The following is a 25145-nucleotide window of genomic DNA, read 5'->3' on the forward strand; positions in this document are numbered from 1 at the left end:
TGTGCACAGGCTGAGCAAGGGGCCCAGACAGTGATGTGACATCCCAGTGGAAGTGGCTCGGAGACCACTTCATCACAGGACAGATTCTCCCGGCTTCCAACGTTAACTCTCCATTCCATTTCCAACTGGAAAGTAAGTTTAGACTTGTTTTCCTCTCTTAGAAACAAAGAGAGCGGTAACATCAGAGGGAAACTCAAGACAGAGGAAGAGTCTCCTGGTCATTTGCAAGGATAGGCCGGGGAGGGAACAGAGACAGGGATCAGAAAGACCCGTGTTCCAGTCCAAAGTCTGCACGTCACTCGCTTTGACAGTTTCCTTTTTAATACAGGTGATAAAATCTAATTATGATTTTTGGGAAAACTAAATGAAATAACGTATTCCACTAGCATAGGTGTAAAATCCTCCATGAGTGTTCCAGAAATGGACGTGATCGTGGTTAGTTACTGTCTGCCAATTCTTGTGTTCTCAGCTCACATCACCCAACCAGAGATGTGCGAGAGAATGCCTCACCAGCCAGCAGCCTTCTCCAACTTGGAAACTTACAGTGTCCGAAGAGCAGGCAGTGTTGGATGCTTTGCGGCACTCTGGAGGTAGCACTCCAGTGATGACTTTAAAAAGCTGGGGAGAATTTAGGGGACCATACAGTTCAAATACAGAGTACTCATTCCATGTCTACAAATATTCATCTCTAGCCATGATGATTAAGAGAGGAAATACATATTCAAACATACATCATTTTCCCACATAAGTGCATCAAAACAATTTGGAAAGAGTGTAACTTTCTTCTCTAGATCACACAGCGGGGATTACAAGGTTTGTACTGACAGCCCTACTTGTAAATCATCTGCAAACGTAACTGGGTCCACTATCAGTCATCATAATTTGAAGGGAATGTTAGAAAAGAAAAAAGCCAAGCTAATACTCTCCAATCTTTTGTTTGGTTACGATGTCACAGAGGAGATGGACAGCTCAATAAGGAACCACTCTGCCGTGATCACGGAGCCGGGGAGCGGGATGTGCGGCAAGATGTATGATGCAGCCGCAACTGTGCCCATGATTCTAGGCAGGTACCCAAAGTCACCTTGACAAGGTGTGAAACGTTTATGCCCACGTCCTCATAACCTGACATGTATTAAGGAGAAATGGAAACGTATAAACGGCCAATACCCTTGGTGGATACACCGTCCAAAGAGCAAAGTCACAGTTTAGCAACTGGCCATCCCGGTACCTTGGGATTCATTCTTGAAGAACCTTAAAAACCACTCCTCTGTCCTCAAGAAGTGCTGCCTACTAGTCCTATCGTTGGCTCATGGATACCACATGTTGAAGTGAACTTCAATGTCTGCACAGATTTGACTGTCTTTCTCCAGGTTCACTTGTCCATTCTGAAGAGGCCTGAGTTAAGTCCAAATTCCTTAAGATTAATTCCCTCCAGTGACAACTCAACGAGCCTGTAATTACAAGCCAACTGAACAGGACTGTCCTCAGCGAAAAATGTCACCAACCCTTCACTGCTTTCTTAAACTCCTCTCCTGGTTAATTGCAACATACTAACACCACCCTCCACCAAGTTCCCCAACTATGTCAAATAGAAAGTAAGGTCCATAAAAGAGGAGACAACTCCATAGTCACCTTTGAATTCCTAGCATAAAGTAATGTCAATAAATAGAACTATGATTATGGCTTCTTTCCTTTAAAACCTTTCTGGTTATTTAAATGAGACCATGGAAGGGAGGTGTTTGAGTCCAGTATCTTGATCAAGAAGACTCTGGAGGCCTTTTTCAGAATGGCTGTCCACTGATTCATTCAAAACACACCTTCTCTTTCCGGGAGGAGCTGTGATTTTCTGCCATGGGTTTGTGGTCACTCTCATGCCAGAACAGCTTTAAACTAAATCCTTACTTTGGATATGTTATTTTTTCCCGCTTCCAAAAAATTTTACTTTCCTTACTTCCTTGCCTTGAGGAATGCTTTTATTCTTTTCTTTCTAATTCAACCTTTTATAAAGCAGGATTCTCAGGATGTGCTTGGCCTTATATAAGAACAGCCATCCAACTCCCAGTGTGAGAGGCCACAGGCTCACCTCCTGCCCTCCTGCCAGGGCAACTGAAACTCAGTTCAGGAGCCAACTGGCACCCCAGGGCTTCTAAGGCTCACGTATCTCCCAGAATCCCTGCTTTCTGGTTTGTCTTGGCTTCTGAGAATTTCCCCTCACTTTCTTGACAATTAGCTGTGCAGCTTGAAAGATGAGGAAGGAAGGTATTATTTCTTAATCAGAATTTAAAGGAACTTATGTAATGAAGCTTTTCACGAGTTTCTAGAACCCTCCATTGCTGAGACAGAAAACACACAAGATATTTTCTAAATTTAGCTATCATGTGCATTTTTTCTTTGCTTTTGTTTTGTTAACTGCTAATAGACATTTTTTAATTAAAAAATAAAATAAGGTCCCAAATAAGATAGAAAATTGAAGGGGCAAACAAAATTAAAGAGCAAAGACAGAAAAATGATAAGTACTCTACAAAGTTAATAGAATAAATACACTATGGATCAGACCAGCAATTCTCAGTAACAGCTAATTGAAACCTGACCATGAGGTAAAATGTCTCTCCTGTCAGGAGATGAACAACAGAAAATAGAATTAAATCAACAACCTAAAATTCTAAGTCTGGCGAGGTATAGAAGTCTACCAGCTAAGTGTGTCTTCTTCTGGAAAAGAGGGAGACTCACCAGCTCTTTTCTGTGGAGCCTGAGCCCAGGGGAGGACAGTGAAGTGTGTTCTGTAAGTACCCAATTAGCAAAGTGAGTGATGAATAAAGAGATGTGAGCTTTGATGAGAGATGATACTACTATTCACTTGTCCTGTAAAGTATGTCTTCGCGTTCAGAGATCAATATCTCAGCAGGAAAATGCACAGCCCGGGACCAGACCACTTCTGTGATTGTGACACTGCACTTAGATGTCTCAAGGGCACCTCCAACTCCACCTGCAAAGAGCTAACTTCACGGTGTTCCTCCCATAGCCATCCTGCCCAGGGCCCTTGGTCGGGGGCAAGGTCTCCCTGCCTCTCCCAGCTCAGGCCAATCACTCACAGATGTGACAAGACCCCTCCTTCAGGGACAAATTTCCTCAGTCAACGAGATCCACCACCCACACCTGTCCTACCAGGTACTCACTGGCACTCCCTCAGCACTGACTCTGTGCTGGGGACCATGCTCCACACTGTGCACACGTTATCTCACTGGATCTACACAGCAGTCCTGGGAGTTCGGTACATCACTGCTTCTATTGATTAGATAAATTGTTTCACTTCCTTGGGTGTGTCATCCAAAGTGACACGGCTACTGAGCCACAAACCTGGGACTGAAAATCACTTGAAAATTGAACACTGCTACACCTCGCAGCCACCCTACTCTGACTCATCACATCACCTCCTGCCGAGCCTTCTAAATGTTTCTAAGCATTCTACAAGACAAAAGTGATCTACGAGAGCATCGCACTAGCCTACTTAAAATCTGTCAATGACGGTCCACTGCTCTTAGGAGAAAGCCCCACCGGGCCTGAGCACAGCCCAACGGCCCGGCATCCGCTTTCCCTGCGCGGCCGCGCCGCCTCACCCACCACGCAGCTCTACACGTGCAGCGTCCAGGACAGGGATGCTGACTCCGTACAACCCGGGGCTCGTCTCACTCAAACAATGATCCCCCTCTTCAGTGGTTACCTTCTTCAATACTGAATCTCAGAAAAATATTTTCTCTGGATGAATCAATATCTTTTTCCTTACAACTTCCCATCATTGATAATGAGCTCCCCCCAAAAGAGAGAAGACCTAATCCTCAGTCTCCTTATCTGTAAAGTGCAAATAACAGGGAAATATGAGAGGTTTTATTAGAAGTAATATTCATGTGAGGCTGAGGGACAATTCCCAACATACAGTAAGTACTCAATATGTGCTTACTTAATATTAATAAGAATAGATTACATTCCAGCAACCTTAAATCAATGCTTTATGGCTTTGTCTAAAAGACTACCGACAAACTGTTGGACGAACTGTTTTGAGCAGATCAGCACAAGTGTACTGGGCGAGGTAAGCGCTGACTCCAGTTACAGCTGCAACCAACCAGCACTACGGGGCGGGAGCAGTTTGCTCAAACTCTTACATGTTGCTTGAGCATTTAGTTGTAGTTATTGAATAAAGACAGGTATTATTTACTCAAAGCTCCTGAAACATAAATCTTCAAAGATTGATGAAAATTATGTTTCAAGTACAACACTCTCACTAGAAATTACTTGAAAATTATAGTCTTAGCTCCTCCGCACATCAAAACAGCATATTCCTAATGTATCTGACTATATACTCTGAAAGGATTGTTTAAAAGAAATTAAGATGAAGCCATCCTGAATAAGATCTCAGTATCATCTACACAAACCCCACCCAAAGGTCTCATTTCTCACTTCCACATAGGTGTTCAGATGTCTTAAGCTGGGTCTTGGTTTCTTATGACACGGGGGTGGGAAGAATTGTGGATAGATCAATGTAGCAAATATAAACCTAGTGTATTTGCTATGTAGGAATCCTAGAAATAAATAAATTGATATATATAGTCCCACCCTTATGAAGCTAAGCCGTTCCATTTACAACTGCATAAAAGATAAAATGAGAGATACATTTAACAAAAGTTTACAAGATTTGTACATTGAATATTTTGAAGTATCACCAAAAAAACTTTAAAATATCTTCATATATGGAAGGCATCCCATGATCATGCAATGGTAGAAAATATTGTTAAAATTGTTAAGACTTCCCAAAGTAATCTACATATTTAATGGAATCCCTATCAAAATTCCAGCTGACTTCTTTGCAAAAATTGAAAAACTGATCCCAAAATTCATATTGAAAGCAAGGGACCCAGGTCAGCCAAAACAATCTTGAAAAAGAAGAGCAAATTTGGAGGACTCACTCAAAGGTTACAGCAAATCTATAGCACTCAAGTCATTATGCTTCTGTCATAAGTTTGGATGCAGAAATCTATGAGACACAATAAAAAATCCTGGGGGGAAACTTACATTTACAGTCAGTTTTCCAGAAATGTGCCAACAACACTCCATTGAAGGTATAGTCTATCCAACAAATGGAGCAGAGACACCTGGGTATCTGAAGGCAAAAGAATGAATCTGGAATCTGGACCCCGTATTTTATATAACAAATATTAATTCAAAATGAATCACAGACAGAAATGTAAAAACTAAATATATGAACTTTCTAAAAGAAGACACAGTATGAATCTTTGTGGTCATAGGATAGGCTATGGCTTCCTAGATACAATACCAAGAGCACAAGTGATAAAACAAAATAGATAAAATGGACTTCATCAAATTAAAATCATTTGTTACAAAGGACAACATCAAGAGTGTGAAATGAAAGGGGAAAGGGGTAGCTCAAATGATAGAGTGCATGCTAAGGAAGAAAAACAAAATGAATAAATCTAATTACCTCCCCTATAAAGAAATTGTTTTAATGTTTAAAAAAATTAAAGTGAAATGACAATCTGCAGAATAGGAGAAAAATCTTGCAAAGCATATATCTAATAAGAGACTAGTATCCAGGATATAAAACAAATGCTTACAACTGAACAATACAAAGAAAATCGACCCAATTTTTTAATTTGCCAAGGATTTAAATAGATACACAATTGGCCAATAAGCATCTGAAAAGATGGTCAGCATCACTAGCGAAATCAAAATCAAAATGAGATCTCATTTTAAACTCACTAGGATGGTTATAATCAAAACATGGACAATAACAAGTGTCAGTCTGGAGGCAGAGAAATGGATACCCTCAATATGCAGCCGTTGGAAAGGGGCAATGGTGCAGCTTCTTTGGAAGAGCCCAATGTTTCCTCAAAAGGTTAGAGTTATGTGGCTGAGCAATTCCACTCCTACATGTAGAGTCATCCTTCAGTGTCCTCGGAGGGTTGGTTTCAGGAACCCCCCACCCTGGATACCATAATCCAAGGATGATCAAGTCCCTTTGCAATCAGCCATCTGGATCCATGAAGTGGAAACTACAGATATGGTGGGCCAACTGTACAGCCAACAGAATGGAAATGTATTCTCACAAAAACTTGCACATCAATATTCATAGCAGTATCATTCAGAGTAGCTAAAAGTCACTAAAAATATCCATCCATCAATGAATGGATAAACAAAATTACCAAGAATAGTCCCACAAACTTTTGGTAATTGAATCTTTGACAAAGGAGGTGAGAACATACAATTGAGCAAAGACAGCCTCTTCAGCAAATGGTGCAGGGAAAACTGCACAGCTGCATGTAAATCAATGTAGTTAGACTACCCTCTCACAACATACAAAAAAATGAATTCAAAATGGCTTAAAGACTTAAAATTGTAGACAAGACACTATAAACCTCTTAGAAGAAGACATAGGCAAAACATCTGACATATATCTCAACAATATTTTCCAAGAGCAGTCTACTCAAGCAATAGAAATACAAGCAAAAATATACAAGTGGGTTCTAATTAAACTTACAACCTTTTGCACAGAAAAGAAAACAAAAATTAAAGCAAAAAGACAACCTATGGAGTGGGAGAAAATAGTTGCATTAAATGAAAGTGACAAGGGCTTAATTCCCAGAATATGTAAACAGCTTTTACACTTGATAAAAAAGAAAAACAAACAATTCAATCCAAAAATGGGCAGAAGACCTAAAGAAACATTTCTCCAATGAAGACATACAAATGGCCAATAGGCACATGAAAAAATGCTCAATATCATTATCAGAGAAATGCAAATCAAAACTGCAAACAAGTATCACCTTTCACCAGTCAGAATAGCCATCATTCAGAAGTTCATAGACACTAAATGCTGGAGAGGCTGTGGAGAATTGGGAACACTCCTACACTGTGGTGGGAATGCAGTTTGGTGGAGCCATTGTGGAAAACTGTATAGAGGTTCCTCAAAAGACAAAACCTTGGGGGCCCAGATGACACAGCAATCCCATTCCAGGGCATATATCCGTAAGGAAACGTAATTCAAAAAGACACTTTCACCCCAATGTTCACAGCAGCATTATTTACAATATCAAGACATGGAAACAACCTAAATGTCCACTGACAGACGACTGGATAAAGAGGTTGTAGTATATATGTCCAATAGACTACTATTCAGCAATAAAATAATAATAAAATAATGCCATTTGCAGCAATATGAATGGACCAGGAGAATGACATTCTAAGTGAAATAAGCCAGAAAGAGAAAGAAAAATACCATATGAGATCGCTCACATGTGGAATCTAAAACAAAAAAAAAAAACAAAAACAAAGGAACAAAAAGATAAACTTATCTACAGAACAGAAACAGACACAGAGACATAGAAACCAAACTATGGTTACCAGAGGGGAGAAGGTGTGGAATGAATAAATTGGGAGTTCAAGATTTGCAGATGCTGAGTATGTATACAATAAACAGCAAGTATATACTGTATAGCACAGGAGAATATATTTAATAACTTATAGTAACTTATGTTTAAAAAGAATATGAAAATGAATGCAGGTAGGTTCCTATTTAACTGAAGTTTTGTGCTGTACACAAGAAACTGACGCAACAGTATAAACTGACTAGACTTCAATGAAAATATTTTTAAATAGACCAAAAACGAAAAAAAAAGGAAAAGGATATTATCAAACAAAAAGAATAATGTACTGATTCAGGCTACAATATGAATGAACTTTGAAAATTTATGCTAAAATAAGCCCGTCACAGAAGGGCAAATAGTGCCTTTTAAGGTGAACTGTATCTAAGCATTTATTGTACTACTCCTGTAAATTTTCCGGAGTTTTGAAGTCTATCAATATCAAAATAAAATGTATTATTCATTAAAAACTTAAAACCCTTCCTCACAGGAGGGCTTTAATTATTAAATGCAGAAAAGCATGTAAAACTCTTGGAACAACAATTTTCACGTCCACACACAGTCACTGCTGTCACTGCCACTCAGAGTGTGGTGCCAGCGCTGATGAGAGCTGCCTCCACTCGCTCCCCTGCAGACAGGAGTGAAGGCCTGAGCTTTGACAGGCAGGGTTTGCGTGAACCTGGGTCAGCCACAGCCACGTCCCAGAATCTGCGTTACCCAAATTTCTTATACAAACTGCAACATGTAATGTAAACACTCTAGAGGGATGTATCTTACAACACAGGGAATACAGACAATGTTTTACAGTAACTATAAATGGAGCATCTATTGTACACCTGAAACATATATTTTAAATCAGCTATGTCTTTATAAAAAATTAAAAAATAATTTAAAAATATTATCCCTTTAATATTCAATTTGGTTTTTAATTAACTACTAAACAGCTTAGAATATATAAAAGCATTTAAGTGTGATGTTTGTTTACATATTTATTTACTTCAGCCTCCTGCTAAAAGAGAAATTAAACAATTTTTTAAACACAGCTTAACAACCATAACAACAAAAAGGCAAAACTGAGAGTGAAGAGAAAATGGAGATTCAATACTTAAATGAAACCAGGGGGAGGTAAACTCATAAAAATGGATTCCATGAAGTCAGGGCAAGTGTTAAAGGCCGACTAGAAATTCAGCTGTAAGATTCTTGGCAGCTAAAGCAAAAAGAAAAAGATGATGGGGCAGGTGGTAGAGCGTGTGCTTAGTGTGCACAGGGTCCTGGGTTCAAGCCCCAGGGCCTCCACTAACAGATAAATATACCTAATTACCTACCCCCCAAAAGAGCCCCAAAGAAAAGAAAAAGAGAAATTTCTTTCCAAAAAAATCCTGATATTAAATTTGGATTAAATACTTTAAAAATAAAAGGAAAATAGAAAAGATGAGTGACACTGTGAACAAAAACCCCAGCTGGGCTTACAAGCTAAGTCACAAATCTAAGTGTGATAAGTGTCGGTTTACTGATCTAAGTTTTGCTGGGCTAACTCGTAAATCTGAAGTTCAGTGTCAGTTTACTGGGCTAACAAGCTAACTCGTAAATCCAAGGTCAACAATTGTCAGTAACGGGATCTGTTCCAAATTGATAAGCTTCAGTGTACTGATTCCTTGCTTTTTGTTGTTTGAGCCTTATTGGCTAAAAGCCCCATACTTGTAATTAACCCTATAAAACCTCATGTGCACGTCTTGGATGTGCTCAGGGCTTGGGAACAGAAGCCCCTCTGAGCCCGCTGGCATAATAAATCTCAGTACTCCCACCCTCTGAGTGCTGCTTATTTCTTGGCTGGCCTGTTGTTTCCGTAACAACACAAGCGATAATGCCCGTGAGATAAATCTGCGATGGCTGCTGGCAGGTCCCCATGTCTCATGTGGGAAAATCTGAAACATATTTCTCACCACTCAGAGTCATCCTCAGCCCACCCCACATCTCCCGCTGTTAAATGCAGGAACACACGCAGGGCCCGGCCTTTGCTCTCTCTGTGTCATCACAGTGAGACAGGATGGAAGGGCACAGAGCAAGCCATTCAAGAAAGACCACAGCAATTAACATCAAAATGGTGAAGAATTCAACCCCCAATAGGTCTTGAGGCTCAGGATGAAGAGATTTAACTTCTAGTAGGTCTTGAGCTTCATTATACACCCATTGTAATAGTAACATGGTGAATAACACGGCCCCAGGCACCATGGCAGTCACAAGGCTAGCCACAAAAGGTCAAAGGGTGGAAAATGGCCAACTCCCTGGAATCCCAGCCCCTTGCCCTAAGGCTGGTCCTTCTACTTATTAGCATATGAAACCACGAAGCCCAAGAAAAGGAGCAACACAGAGCCACCTCCCAGGAACCCCTCTCTCTACCTCTTCGGAGAAGGCCCACACTATTTCTGTGGAGTGTGTGCCTACTTTTAATCTGAGCATCAAACCCCCATACTTCGTGACGTTTCTCATGCCTGTCAATGTATCTCTCTGAATAAATCTACCTTTACTCAACACTGGCTTGTTCTTGAATTCTTTACTGCATGAAGCCAAGGAACAAAATCTGGTGGGGCACATCCCAGGGGCTCAACGGAAGCCTGGGACACCGCCCTTCTCATGCCCCACATATTTTTTCTTGTATCAACAGGACTGGGATGTGAAGTGAGGTCTGAGGCCCCAGCTAAGGGACAGAAGCAGCCTCCAGGTCTCCAATTGGTGGGCAGCCTCTCCCCCATCAGGGGCCATGGGGTCTGCCTGGTTCTCTGTGTTTTTTTGTTGTGCTGACTCCCCAGTCAGAGAGATTTCTCCTTAGGCCTGGCTCCACAAAACCCTTCTCTCCAAAATACAAGCACATCATGTCACAATCCTCTTGTTCAACCATGAATTGTTCAGCCAACTTTTTCCTTCCCCAGTTAAGTACCTAAATGTCCTCCCTGCCATCCCACCACTTCTTTCTTTTTGACAACTCTGCACTCCCCACACACCATCCTGAACGCAGGTGCCTTGCTGGCTGGGACCGAGATGTTTCAGTCTCAAACATCCTGAGTCCTTTCTCTTTCCACTTTCTAACTTAAAAAGGCCTTCCTGTGTCTCCCACCGCTCTGATTCTGAACGTCATAAAATGCTCAGGTTACATTCACTCTGTGAATACCTCCCAGGTTTTGGCTAGGTTTCCTTCCCAAGATCTTCATTAAGGAGCTGCATCAAGAAGTTTAAAGGGGCTATTCTTACATTTGAGTGGAGGAGTCTGCAAGAAATTTAAATGGCTTTGAAGAGAGAGTTAACCAGGGACAGAGAGGTCGCAGGTCCTAGTCAACAGTGTCATGAGGCAAAATGTTCTTCAAAGGCTCAGAGTGGCTTCTGAACACGGAGTCAGCAGGGAGGAGGTGACAGGCAGTGAGTGGGGTGAGAGACACAGGGTATGGTCCCCCAGCAGGGGAAGAATTGGTTATTTTCTTGTTTTCCAATTTCTAACTACCTTTTTCTCTTATTGCCACATACCATTTCCTACGAATTAAGCATATCAATGTCAGTCATTTGGGCCACTTGGGATAAGCTGCACGATGCCATTCACAGGGCTGGGACATGACAGCCACACCAGTCTAGGTTGAAAGACCAGTGGGGGTATTTCCATGGTAATCACGGGCATGCAGCAAACTCCCCAGCTTCAATGACCTCCTCTCAAAGTTGGCGCCAATAAAACTACCAAGCAAAATGCGTGATGATTCTGGCCAACATCTGTTTATTAGTTAAGTGCCTGTGACACCTGCCACTTAATAGGGAATGAGTACGATCAACGAGGCCCTGTCTACCTGGCCACACGCGCCCTGCCTTCCTGCCTTGGTGCAGCAGCACAGCTTGTTTAGCTGAGATGAGCGCCCCCAGAGCAGCCCCGACGGGAAAGCTTCCAGCTCTGCACGGCCAGACGTGTTCCTTTCCTTCTCAGAGCTGATCACAATTTGCTGTCGTCTGTTTGTATGTTTTTTCCCTTTTGTAACTGCCTCTCCTCCGGAGATTTTGCTCAAGCAGCACAGGACCAGGTGTGTCTTGTGGCCTGCCGGATATTCTGGGCTGGGAAACAGCCGAGCCCACATCTGGCTCTGGTGCTGAACGGAGAGAGCAGAAGGCCCAGGAGCCCATGCTGAACCGAGGCCCCTGCACACAAAATTATGGTCTGACTTTGGGCAAATTACACAGTCTTTTTTACCCTGAGATTCCTCATCTGTCCATAAAAATAACTGCCCATGGCACACAGAGTTACAAGTATTAAAGGAAATCACCAAATTCACAAAGTAGCCAAGGGGCTACCAGTGCATCCTAAACAGACACATGCTGCCTTTAAGGCTCTGACACACACCAAGCGTGGTGGTCGAACAAAGTGTACACTGCAAAGTGTCAGTGTGTTAAGTGCTTCATGTGTGCTATAATAATCTTCAGAACTTACAACAAGCCCAGGAAGTAACGAATATTATCATGCCCATTTCACAGACTCACCATCAGTTTAAGAGAGGTTACATTCAAGTCCAAGGCGCTATGGTGAGTAAATGGCGATTTCAACCTGAATATGGGCCCAGGCCTGGGCTCCATCTCTGTCCCATCCACCTGACCACTGCCTATGAATTCCACCTGTCCAATACCCAAGTTGAAGCCAGCCAGCTCTTAAATGCAATGTGTGTCACCGTTTGTCAATGTTGGTTCATTACCATAAACAGTTCTCAGAAAGCACTTCAGAAAGGAAAGTTGGATTCACATACCTGCCCACAAAGAAGAAGAATTCTGCCTTGCCTTCTCCTGTAACGTGCAGAAACCCTTCCCATTCACCACCGAATCCTTTTGTATGCTTCCTCCGTGTTCATGTTTACACATGGCTTATTAAAGTAGAAGTTACCTGCAGTAATTCCATCTCGGTTCCATTCCAAGCTTCCAGATTATCCATAATCAGGGTAATACCATAATTTTCTGTGAATGAAAACACTACAAATTGAATGAAAATATTGCAACCATGTCACTAAACAAAGAATGCTGAAAACAAGTCATCAGCGGCTGCCGCCACCCCCCAGTGAAGACGGGCCTGCAACCATTCACAACGGTGCCCTCTGAGCAGACTCAGAATAAGAAAGGACAGATTACTGGCCCTAGATAGCTAGGTGCTTGTCTAAAGTATATATTCAGTCAGCCCAAATGTTGGCTTCCTCCCATATATTGAAAAGCATTAAATTCATGAACTTGAGATACCTGGCTTTCTTTAGATAACAAGCAATGTTTTATTGTTCTGACTACCTGGTCTTTGTTGTAAAGCTCCTATATAATCCTAGCTTCTCCCCTACTCTTGCGAGCAGTCCCTCAGAGTGTTCTGAGAGGCGGTCATCCTGGCTCGAGTCCTTCTGACAAATAAAACATAACTCTTAATATTCAGGCTGCACGTTTATTTCAATCAAGTCCCAGAATAGACACAACTCATCAATTGTGTAATGGGACACACTGGATCAGGGACCAAAAGAGTGTAGTAGTCCCTAAGAACTACGGCTCCCTCTTTCTTCCTGTCATTATACAATCCCACCAGAACTCATTACATTGCTGTCTGCTCCTCTGGCAACCAAACTCAGAGAAGAGTCAACTCAGCAGAGCGTCCTGCTGAGGAGAACCCCCAGAGCAGCACTGCAGGCTGCCTGCCCTCCCGCACGCTCTGACGACTGCTAGTGTCCTCCGTGGAAACCAGGCCAACAGAGCTGTTCCCTACAGCTACAAAGTCCCAAATATTAAATAAAACCTTTCATTTTATACTATATGTTACATATATACCCATCTCTGAAAACAGCTTTGCCAGAAGCCCAAATCTTCAACATTAATCTGCAAAGGCAAATAAGGTCCCCAAGGGAAAACAAGTCTTAAGACGATGCTAAGACCTCCAAAGTCCTCTCCACGACCATAAACCAAACTGCCTGTAGGTCTGCAGCTGCAGGAGGCTACATGTCTGCTTTTAAAGCAACCCCTTCCTGCCCTCGGGTGCTACAATGCCCTTCTACGCCCTCCCATCTCAGGGTAAGAGCACCCACTGCAGAACCTTGCAGGGCAGCACTGACAGGACTGGACAATGAGGATCAGAGCTAAACTAAGCCTTCTGATGACACGAGTTGTCACTCTGTCACTTTACAGATGAAGATATATATAGAGAGAGGTGGGGTGTTATTGTTCAAAGTCACACAGATAAAAAGTGACAAAGTCTATAACTCTGCTCTTCCCTCTGGTGTGACGCCCCAACTGGGACAACCACAGGGTTCTTTCGTGCCTGCCTGACCAGTTCTTTCCTATCACTCATGACCCACCACAGGGTCTGAAATTAGCCTGCATTTGCAGCATCTTTTCCCTCCAGTTTCTCAGGAACAAGGCTGTTCGGGCCACTTTATGACTTCCAGGTCCCCGAAATCTCCGTGCTCAGGCTGCTCTTGCCTGTGCATCCGGCCCGCTGCTCAGAGGCTCTTCCTCCCCTGCAGGAGGACGTTTCTACTCTTCACAGGGACACCCCCTTAGGGGATCCCTCCTCTCGCCCTCAGCATGGCAGGTGTCCCAGGCCACATCGCGAGATGCCCCAATAGGACTGCATCTGCCCAGGTCTGCTAGTCAGACCAGCAGCCTCAGAGCCAGGGATTATGCCCAGGTCACACTGCAAACCTACTGCCCGCCTCACAGACCCCAGCCAGCAGGTCACCTGGAAGTCACAGCAAGTGCCCCACCCAATCCAGAAGCCTCTTCATTTCCCAGCACCACTGATGACTGGTTTCCAAACTTTGGTCAGTTTCGCACAAAACAACACCTTCTACTGTGTAGCGGGTGGTTTTTGCTTCTGCACCCCATTCTTACTGAAAACGTTAAGGGAAACCAAAAAGCCTCTTCTCAACCCTTTTCTGATGATACCCTCCCACCCACAATATACATATGCTCAAGAGATTTGGATCCACGTGATTTTGTTTCCCTTACGATAAGTGGCTCAAAACACTGCGGGATTATTTTTCCTTTGAGGGTATTAGGACTCAGTTTCTCGGCTTTAATCTGTTTTTGTCTTTGTCTTCTTTGTTCCTAGCAGTTGCCACCTCTTACTCCCTTCAGCAGCCTCCCTCCCAACTTCTAGTCTAGGAAATCAGCTGTGATGAGGGGCACGGGGGCATTCACAGAAGATGCAACAAAGGCAAAGAGAGGCTATATAATTTGCCAAAGATATCACCTTCAACCCCCAACAGAGTGTGTCATGTCCCTGTGTTTAACTCTTATTCTAAGCAAGTTAACTTTTTGTAGATTATGTTTATAAAGATGAGAAATCAAAATACATACAAGGACACACATCAAATCTAAGATATTCATTAACTCCACTATTTTGTTTCTATTTATTTTATTTGTATTAAAAAATTAAGAACCCCTGCAACCAATATAGCAAAATGTTACTGGGTTTTAAATACAGAATATAGAGGGGTTAAGTGTGTCATTACTCATCCTTATATGTATGTTCACAAGATAAAATTATTTGAAAGTCTCTCTCCCCTCTCCCTACTCACTACTGGCTCTCACCTGAGATCCCAGACCACACATCTAACAACCTTTCACTTTACCCACAGCTGAACTCATCAGTTTTCCCCCAGAAATCCCTCTGCAGCTTTCCCTCCTCAGAACACAGCAGGACCATCATTTAACTCATTAATCCACCCAGAAACCTGGGCCTTACTCCATCCTACCTTCACAGACAGCTTTAAATCTTTCTTTTTACCATCTAAACATGCCTTCAATCTGTTCGCTTTTACCCACTATCCTACCGCTCAAGTGGAAGCCACCAACACTGCCCACCTGGACTCACGAGTCTCCCAAGTGGCCCCACAGCCACTCTCCCCTACTTGAGACAATTGGGATTGTGTCACTCCCATGCTTTTTGGGCTCTTTTCAGACCCACTGTTCATAGAAGAAACTCCAATTTCTTCACCTTGTGAAGGTGTTTGCCATGAAACTGTCAGCTCATGGAGGGCAGGGCACGCCCTCTCCCCTCAACCCCACTCTCTGGCAGAGCATCAGCTTGGGAGGACCCGCTGAGCTACATCAGCCTGTATCCTAAACCTGGTCTTGGGTTCTTAGCAAACTGCTTCACTTATCCATACATATCCAAGGTAGATAAGAAAGATTTTAGATGTTGAGCTAGACTATTCATTTGGGGATTTTGCACTGGCAACCTGCAGGTATATGTTCTAATGATTGTGTCTTGTTAAAACCACACCTAGATTAAAGGAGTATTTGTGGAATGTCTTCGGAGTAAAAGGGTTCTGTACTTTTACAGATTTTATGTTTTATAACATGAATAACCCGGACAGGGTCACAAATGGAACCGCCTCACAAGTGACAGAAGACAGGTGAGACGCATATAGCAACAGGTCACAAAGATGGTAAGAGCAAAGTTGTTTCTCCAAACCCCAAAAAAATTCCTCCAAGAGCAGAAAACTCAGAATTTTGAAAGTAAAATACTATCATATAAGGAAAGAAAATAAATAATCCTCTTCATCAGGGTTTCAAGATCTGACTGCAGAGTTATTAGCAGGCTATACTGAATCCTAGCACAGAAAAATCAGATGGACTACTGGTGAGTAAGTTCCAGGAAAACGGCAGTAATTCCTCCACTTGAAAGAGGACACAAACTCACTTGTTCAAGGTGATTGTAAACAACATTCTGCAGAAATTCAGAATATTCAGGCACCGCTTCTAGATGGTGATGACACGGAAGGATGGCTTGGATGCATGCTTCTAACTGAGTCACCGGCATTCTTACACTGCAGGGGAAACGGAGGCCCTCAGCCAAGAGCAGAGATGTTCCTGTCATGTATCCCAGGTCGTGCCTCGGGGACTCAGTGTCCTGTAGCAGTCCGGCCCCAGGCGAGGACCAGCAGCGTGGCCCACCCAAGCAGGAAGGGCACTGTGCTTGAGAAAGCCCACACCAGATGGGAGCAAGAGTGGCTGGTGGGGTTTTGTGAACCTATGAATGCTCATAGAAAAACACCTGCATACATTCAAGTGATACAATTAACAGTAGCATTCTTTTTAACAAAATTTCAAATGTCAGTGGTAATTTTACCATTCCTTTTCTCTTGTCCCCTGCACTCTGAGACAGGCTTAGGCTCTCTCACACTTGCAGCTCTGATGCAATAGTTGTGAAGTTATTTTACTTTACTGCAAGTGTCTTCGCTCCACGTGTCACTGTGACTGTCATCTCTTAACACAGTCAGATATCTTCCTGGATCTCTCCATGAGTTCCTTGCTCCTGCTTCTCAGATGCTGAGATAAAGAACAGGTGAAGGCACATGACTGGAAAAGTCAATGTGGACTTGAGCAAAGTCCTCAGTGACCCCCTAGGTGAGTGTTGACCACCCCTTAGCTTCGATTCTCAAAGTTCTGCCCAGGGTGACATCCAGACAGGAGAGATTCCTGGGTCCAATTAAGAGCTGTGTGGCTTGGGTGCGGGGAAAGGTGCAGGAGCTAGTTCCGTAGCCGGGACCCTCCACACCTCTGCTCCTCTCTCTCCCGAGGCCCCGCTGCCAAGCCCCCACGTTCCCTGATATTCTGTCCTTCTCTTCTACTCTACTTCAAGCCCTTTTCCTCTTCCTTTATTCCCTGATTATCTGCAGCTGGAGAGATTTTTCCATCACAAAATCTGAAAAAATTTCCTGCAGCTGAAAAAGAGGTCTCCAGAGATCAATGCCCATATGGTGGTTCCTGAAGAGAGCCCCTGGTTAGGGGGACCCTCACCAACACTCACGGGACATCAGGTATGTTACAGGGTCGACCACCCCCAACAAGAGTTTGCTGTGACCCCAAGGCACGCACAGCATCCCTGCTCACTAAAGTGTAGTTGTAATCCGTTATTAAGAAGCAAAAATAAAAAAAATTTCTCATGTTTCTTACTAAAATTATTTATGAGTTAGAAAAAGAAATTGTAAAAGAAAAGAACAAATTTGACTCCATGTTAGATGTGTTCGTTTGGCTTTAAACCTGTACCTTGTTTTCTAGGCTCCGACTTGCTATCTCTGCACCTTTTGTAAAAAAAGTTGCCTTTAGCCTGAAATATCCAGGACAGCCTATTCTCCGGGCTCTGATCTTTAAGGATATTAGCTCTTCTACACTTATGTACAGATGGCAAGTTGCAAAATAGATAATAACCTTTCTTTTATTTGGAGGTTTTACGGGGGCATCTTAATTTGACCCACCATGAACAGCTGCAGGAACAAAGGATTCCAAGGACAAACAATTCGTACAGCGAGAAGTTTGCAACAACCAACCACATCCCCGCCGCTTTTTAGTATAAAAGGAGACTGAATTCTGCTTTGGGGAAGAGAGTTCTACTGGATATCAATATGCCATTTTCTGGGTCTGCCAGATTTTCAAATGAAGTCACTATTCCTTACTCCAACATCTCATCTCCCCATTTATTGGCCTGTCATGCAGCAAGCAGAACGAGTTTGGACTTGGTAACAAAATGACTGCATTAGAGGTAGTATGTCTCCACTGTTTCCTCATTTCCAGTATGTCACAACCTATCAAATTTATATGCTGTTTAACAACATGACAAAGACCTATTATACGGAATTGATTCCACAGAAATAAAATTATTTCTACTCCCTCAAGACTCTTTTCTTTTCTATTTTATTTTGTTTTGCTTATTGAAAAGAAAATAAAAGTCAAATCATTTTATTTCATGTATTTTTATAGCTACATAATGTAAATACTACAAAAATATTTAAATTGCAATAAAAATTGTTAATATATTTGTATAAAGATATATAAACAATCAATGCAGATTAGGAAAGGAGTAGATATTTACTAAAAATCTACTACACATCCAGTCTTTTACAAGCATATCCTGGAATATAAGCTCTATTATCCAGGGGTCCCCCACCCCCATTCTCACTGCCGATTCCCTTAGTAATCAACTACCAAGGCACCAGCATAGAACCATGCGATCGCTATTTTAGGTATAAATGAATGAATTAGCTCATTCAATTCTAAAACAGAAACCTTAAAATAAATACTGAACTTATTTACAGATAAACAAATTTGGACACAAAAAACTACAGTTTCTCCCCCAAGACACAAAGATAATAATTGGTAAAGGCAAGATTTGAACTAATCTGCCTGATTATAAAGCTAAGGTGGAAATCCCCTTCGACTGTGTAGGTCCAGCAGCACAGCCCATCACCCTATCTTTGTTCAGATCTGGCTTTAGACAGCCTGAGACAGCACCCCATTTCTATGGAACTCGAGGGGAAACGATAACAATAAGGATTTTATATTCAGTAGTTTCTTAGGTCTCAATTATATAAAGTGTCAGCAGGTCAGCAGAAAACTCTGGGAAATATGAGTGGGTCCAGAGCTTTTCGCTGATAAGAAACTCAATCTATCAGGACAGAGTGACCTTCCCATGAGTGGCCTCATGAACATAAACTAAAGGCAGCTGAAATGAAAACTAGCAAGAACATGGAAGTGAAGCAGGAAGGATCCCTACTATCCCCTGCCCAGTTGCCTCTTCACCCGCGTGGACGAGATGGCAGAAGACCCAGGTTCTTGTCTAAGTTACAACATCATGGATTCTCACCCATAAAATGTTGCGACTCTATGCTGTCTTAAGTCCTTTACAACTAAAATATGATGACACCAATATATCAGCGGAATGTCTATGTCTCCAATTTCTCTCTTCTATTAGGAGACTATATCTATGGCCACAAACAGAAATTCAATTAAAAACACCATGCACGAAGCCTGGTGAAAGTCTGTGTAAGAGACATTGTTCTCACTCTCTGTGAATGAAAACTCAGAAAAAGTGGACCTTCTCCCTCTGCAAGTGGGAGGTAGACTGATTTTGTGTGTGTGTGTTTGCACGCACATGTGTGTGTGTAAATCATATAAAATATATTCTGGGATTTGCACAGTTTTTTTTATGATACTATCATTTCATGAGGATGAGCCAACCTTTAAAGTAATTTGAATCTATTTTTCTGAGAGGCTCTTTTGGTGGAGGATGGGAAAGGGGAAAGGAAAGGAGGAAAGAAGTAAATGAAGCAAAGCTGTAAGAATACTGCTAGGGAAAGGCAAGACATTAATTTTGTTCCTACTTGCATCACACACAAATTAGGGACTGGCTTTCCCCCATGTCTTGTCAAGCACTGAGCTGCAGAAGAACAGGCGACAGCCCATTTCTCACTGAGCTTGTGACTGTATGTGACATCTTATAGACACAAATTATTTAACCTGATCAAACACTCTAGCAGCAGGATGTAATTCTCCTAATTTGAGAGACAAGAAAACAGGAAGTGAAAGACGGTATATAGCTTGACAAAAGTGAGAGGACAAGTAAACAAAAGAGGATAAATTCAAACTCAGATCTGAATGCAGAGTCTGATATTCCCACTCCCAGGGCTGGAAAATCCTTAACACAAGGTTCCCCAGCTCCTCTGCATTGTTCCTGGCACCAAGCATTTCCCATGGCGATGGTCTCCAATTCTCAGACACAGTGCTCTGTGCAGCCAATAACCTCCATTCGACCTTGATCATCTACCTGCCACGCCTACCAGGCTTCACCATACAGGCAGGAAAGCTGGATTTCAAGTGCATACAAAGCCACCCTGGTTTAAGCTGGACTGTTTATCAGCTTTTCCAGCATAAAGGCAGCCATGAAAGTGCTCACAGTTTGTACATGAGCCACACTACCTCTCTCCATCTGTCTCCCCACCTATACTACTTAGCTATGACCATTTTGAGAATCTTGGAAACAAATTTTTAAAAACAGAAAAGAAAGGATTCTGTAACAAGTACTTAATACTTACAATTTTAAATGAGAAGTTACAAAGTGAGTATTTACAAACCGAATCTGCCTTCCTAGGTGTCAGTTTTAACAGTTAAAAAACATAATAGCAAAAATTTCTCACTTAAAAAATTAACAAAAACATCAACAATAATCTGGAATAAACTCAAAAACAATGCCCATGTTGTACATGGAGAAAGTACAGGACTGTACTGAGGGGTAAAGTAAAAGTGTGAAAGTAGAGACATCAACCTTTTGTATGGAGGAAAGCAGTTTTAAAGATGTACGTTCTCCTAAAGATAATTCAAAATTACTAAAAAATCCCATGACAACACTTATCTGTTTTTTTTAACTTGAAAAAATTATATTAGAATTCTTCAGGAATAATAAAGTCATAATACAAGCCAAGAAATTTAGGGATCGAAAAAAGAATCAAAAAATTCGCACTGTAATATATTAAATAAATTTTTACAATATGTAAGATATAGTGCTAGAGTAAGAAAGTAAGATTGACAGAAATAAATCATGAGCTCAAAAAGAGACTCTAGTATACATAAGTATTTTTTACAGGTGGGATTTCAAATTAAAAAGCAAAGTATGAATTTAATAATTGTCTTGTTACAATCAGAGAATACCTGGAAAAAACAAATTATATTCCCGTCAAAATGACCACAAGAAAAATTACAGAAAATGATGTAAATATTAGAAAGTACTAATAAGAGCAAATACAACTCTTTGCTCATATCAATTCAGCTTCTCCTCACTGTAACAAGTACCATTATCATCTCCATCTTAGAGATTAAAAAAACCTACAGAAGAAATTTATACCATTATAAGAAAGCATTTCTAAGAATAAAACCCAAAAATAAGACATTTACTATCTTAAGATTATTTTGGGCCACAACAATAATGAACCTACTGAACAAAATGAAAGGCAAGAAATGACAAGTAAAAGCTCTCTGATACATGTTGATGAAGACAAGGGGTTAATGTTCATAATACACATTGAGCTGTCACAAAGCAGCAAGAAGCTCCCCCACTTAAATGTTTGCAAAGGACAAAAGGGATCATTCACTTTTTAAAAGTCAGATGGCTAATGAGTGAAAAATGCTCAAAACCTCACTGGTCATCAAGTGCAGACTAAAATAATGAAAATCATTTTGCTCGTCATATTGGCAAAAATGTTTAAAAGATATTATAGCTAATGTCCATCTTTGAGACAACAAACTGTGAGCGATCTTTTGGAGGATGACATGTCAATGGATATGTAAACTCTGAAAAACGTGTGTGCACACAGGCTGAACTCCACTTTTAGGAATCGTTACATTTAGGAAAAATCAGTTCAAAAAGATGTACTCATCAGAACATTTGCACAGCACTGTTTACAATGGTGGGAAGAAATGCTGAAGTGAAATCATATCCAGCGATAGAGAATTGGTTACATAATTTATTCTACATCTTTTCATTCCCCACAGGAGAAGGAATTTCAAGATTCACTTGAAAGCATCCTGTGATGTATGAAGTTGTCACATCCAAGGACTAAATTTCCAGAAACCTTAGCTAAAGGAATACTCATACAAGATCACAGGAATGTTTGTACAAGAAGGATGCCAGTCAAACACCCTTTCTGACAGTGGAAAATGGAGAAAACTTAAGTGTTCACCATCAAGACAATGATGCGGTAAATCACGGAGAGCTGTGGGCACTAAAGTTGCAGCGTTTCGGCGTGGTCCAAGGCCTTGTCCACAGTACTCTCCCACGAAAGGTGTCGTTACACAAGAGACCAAACCTGCACATCAGGAGACCCCTTTACTCTATCTGAAAGGACCGGGTGAGTCTGGAGTGGGAGGAGGTCTATGATATATACGTTAGTGAATAAACCGAGCTACAGAAAACATATAGTATGGCCTTATTTTTCAATAAAGCATATATACACACACATATACATAGATTTCTCATATACGTGTATGTATGTGTGTATATATATATGACAAAGGCATAAAGGTCATGAAATATATACTCCACATTGTCAGCAGCTTTTACTCTCAGGAAAAAAGGGGAAGGGAAGTAGGGGACTTTCGGTACCACCACAGTTCTCTTTTCAGAATTTCAATTAATTATACTTGGAATTTACTTAAGTACAAAGTAAAATGGACGATGCCTCCACAAGACAGAATGCTATACTGGTCATTAAAAATCATGTCAGGGGAGATAGAATATTGTAGAAAAATGTGTAATAAGCCGAATGGAAAATGGAGGTCTCCACACAGTAAACAGGCACACAGTGCTCGCTGGTTTTTATGACAGAGCTGATACACACTGATGAAAAGAACAGAAAAGAGATGTTAAAGTGTTAATTATTATCTTTGAGTACTGGGACCAGGATAGACACTTTTGACTCTTTTTTCAGACTTTTATATTAAATACACATTATTTTTCATCTGAAAAATGCATTTTTAGATGTCTAGTACCACACATTGGAAAAAATACATGAGTAGTTACAGAAACAAATAACTAGGAGACACCGCAGCACCGTCACACAGTGTAGAAAGGGCGATCCTGAATAACACCACGCAGTTACATAAGGACCCACAAAGTGAGAGCACCCGCTGTAACAGGACGTGGCTCCCTTCCATTTGTCAGTTGTGTCTTCAGGGCTGAGGCATTTCTGAGCACGGCCAGTGTCAGTGCTGTTGTCTGGATGGATGCCACTGGAGGTGAGGGCACCTGCAAGCCGAGAGGAAGAACAGAAGTAATCCTCTGCTTTTTCTGTCTTGTTTCTTTGTTACTTTTAAAGAGAGGCGGAAATAAGATAAACTGAATCTTCCTTACTGAAATTTCAGTAATGAAGCCATTTTTAAAGTGTTCACAACTTATATTCTGCCTATAACTGTCTTTTCAAAAAAGCCTCATATTTATTAAATGTTAATTAACTCAGTTAATTAACTACCTGTTGAAACCTTTTAAAAAACATGAAATGCACTACGTGAAAGCACCACAAATGCAGTGACTAGCTCAGCTGTCTTTACGGCAGTGCAGTCAGCCCCCACCATCCCGAGACCCTGAACTCCTGATGCTGGGAAGAGAGCACGCTGCTTCCTCAGATGGAGAGAAACGGTAAAAGCATTTTCTGAAATCTACAGCACTGACAAAACATAACTGCTTAATCCCAGGCTCCTTTGAGGCTGTCATTTTCCGTTTCTGGCCAACACCCGTCAATGAGCAGAACCACCCCATTCCCGAGTCATGGGACTCACGTGGGCAGCAGTTTTGGAGAAATTTCCAGTTATAGAATGTTAACCAACTATACATAAAACTCTGAAAAAGAAAAGATGCAATACTCAGATTTTGGAAGACACTCAAAATATTCTCCTAAGTCTTAGTATTTGGAAAGGCTGGGCTTCTCCTAAGCCACTTATTTATTTCACAGCCAGTGAGCATCTCCCACAAACCCTGCTTCCCTGTGTGTGCTGGGAGCCTCAGGCACATTGATGCTGTCTATCTTATAAGTCACAAGGCAGAGGCGTGTGTCTCACGCCTGCAACTCTCACACAGGCTCAACTCCGAGCCTCAATTTGTGAACTTGGCCCCATTTTCTCACCTGTTTATTTGGTATCTGTTCTTCTGTAAGCTGCCTGAAATGCTTCTTGGAACAAGTCAGAAGAATGAGTGGGTAGAGAAATGGACAGATGGACAGGTGAGAGATGGGCAGACAAACAGGGAGACGCCAAGAGAAGGGGAGCAAACAAAATTTCCTATGCAAAACCCTCTTCTAGTCAAGGAAGAAAACCATCACGAAGAAGTGTGAAGAGGCAGGTGGCTTAGGACTGTTTCCTGGATTCCATCAAAAGTCACACCACGTGATGAGAGGGTAGAAGTATAAATAATAAAAGAAAAAAAGCATGCATGTTTGAAAAATATATCTACATTATGTACTTTCTAAAGAATAGATTTATATCAGCAAGGCTCAATAACACAATCTTTGGGTATTTACAGAAGTGAGAATCCCATCTCCAATCCGCAAGACATCCCTTCGGAGCACTGAGGGTCTACACGGTGCGATCATAAAGCCGTAACCGCAAAAGCTGTGCTATCCTGCACTTACGAGGAACGAGCAGCTGTGCTTGGCCTGCCCACGCGCGTCGTTTACAACCCACAGCACCTCTACGGGGGAGGGATGACTAGCGAGCCCTGTCTCTGCAGGAAAGAAAAAAGTCCGGGAGAGGCTAAGCCGACCTACAAGTTCTCCATTTCACAGGACTTGTCACTCCAGAGCAGGACTCGAACTCGGCCCACGTTTGTAACCACAGTACTACCGTAATTTATGTGCTTTCTGTGTGTATAATACATTTGTTTCTGGCATGAAAGTGTATTTAATAAATGATCGGTTGTCTTGTATATTTCATTAGCTCACAATCTTTATATTTTTGAATTGTACTCTTCCCCTGGAGAAATGAACGGAAAGAGCAGTGGTCAGAATGAGGTGGGGCTTCATTCTTTATCTGTTACCTCATCTCATCCAAGTCCCCAAGCAGGGAGAAGGAGCAAATGTTCTCTTCATCTTTTAAAGAGAGGGCTCCAGTGATGGTGATTTACTCAACTCCAAAACTAAGTCTGGGGGAAGGGCACATGCAGCAACCAGAGCAGTATCACCTGTAGGAAGGCGAAAAGAGCTCAGGGGATGGCTCAATGGGTCAGCCTGATTTAATTTCAATTGATAATTCAATAACACACTCTAAAAATACTAGCATGCAATGGATTTGCTCTTTCTTGACATCTAGCAAGTTTCCACAGCCGACATGTAACATTATCATGAACTAGTGAAAAGAAGAGTCCACAGACAAGGAAAATCAATGCCACAGGCAGGC

The 25145-nt window shown here is 41.7% G+C and overlaps 1 protein-coding gene across 1 annotated transcript in view; it reads right to left on the bottom strand.

Annotated features, from left to right (window-relative positions):
- Positions 1 to 25145, bottom strand: part of LOC140693988 (trafficking protein particle complex subunit 9-like) — a 290787-nt gene that overhangs the window by 122406 nt on the left and 143236 nt on the right. The window contains exon 6 of the mRNA XM_072957489.1: positions 22871 to 23004. Within this exon, the coding sequence (XP_072813590.1) occupies positions 22871 to 23004 (134 nt within the window). The remainder of the gene's footprint in view (positions 1 to 22870; positions 23005 to 25145) is intronic.

The sequence above is a fragment of the Vicugna pacos genome, unplaced genomic scaffold (assembly GCF_048564905.1).
Source record: "Vicugna pacos unplaced genomic scaffold, VicPac4 scaffold_20, whole genome shotgun sequence".
In the NCBI taxonomy this organism is placed as follows: Eukaryota; Metazoa; Chordata; class Mammalia; order Artiodactyla; family Camelidae; genus Vicugna; species Vicugna pacos.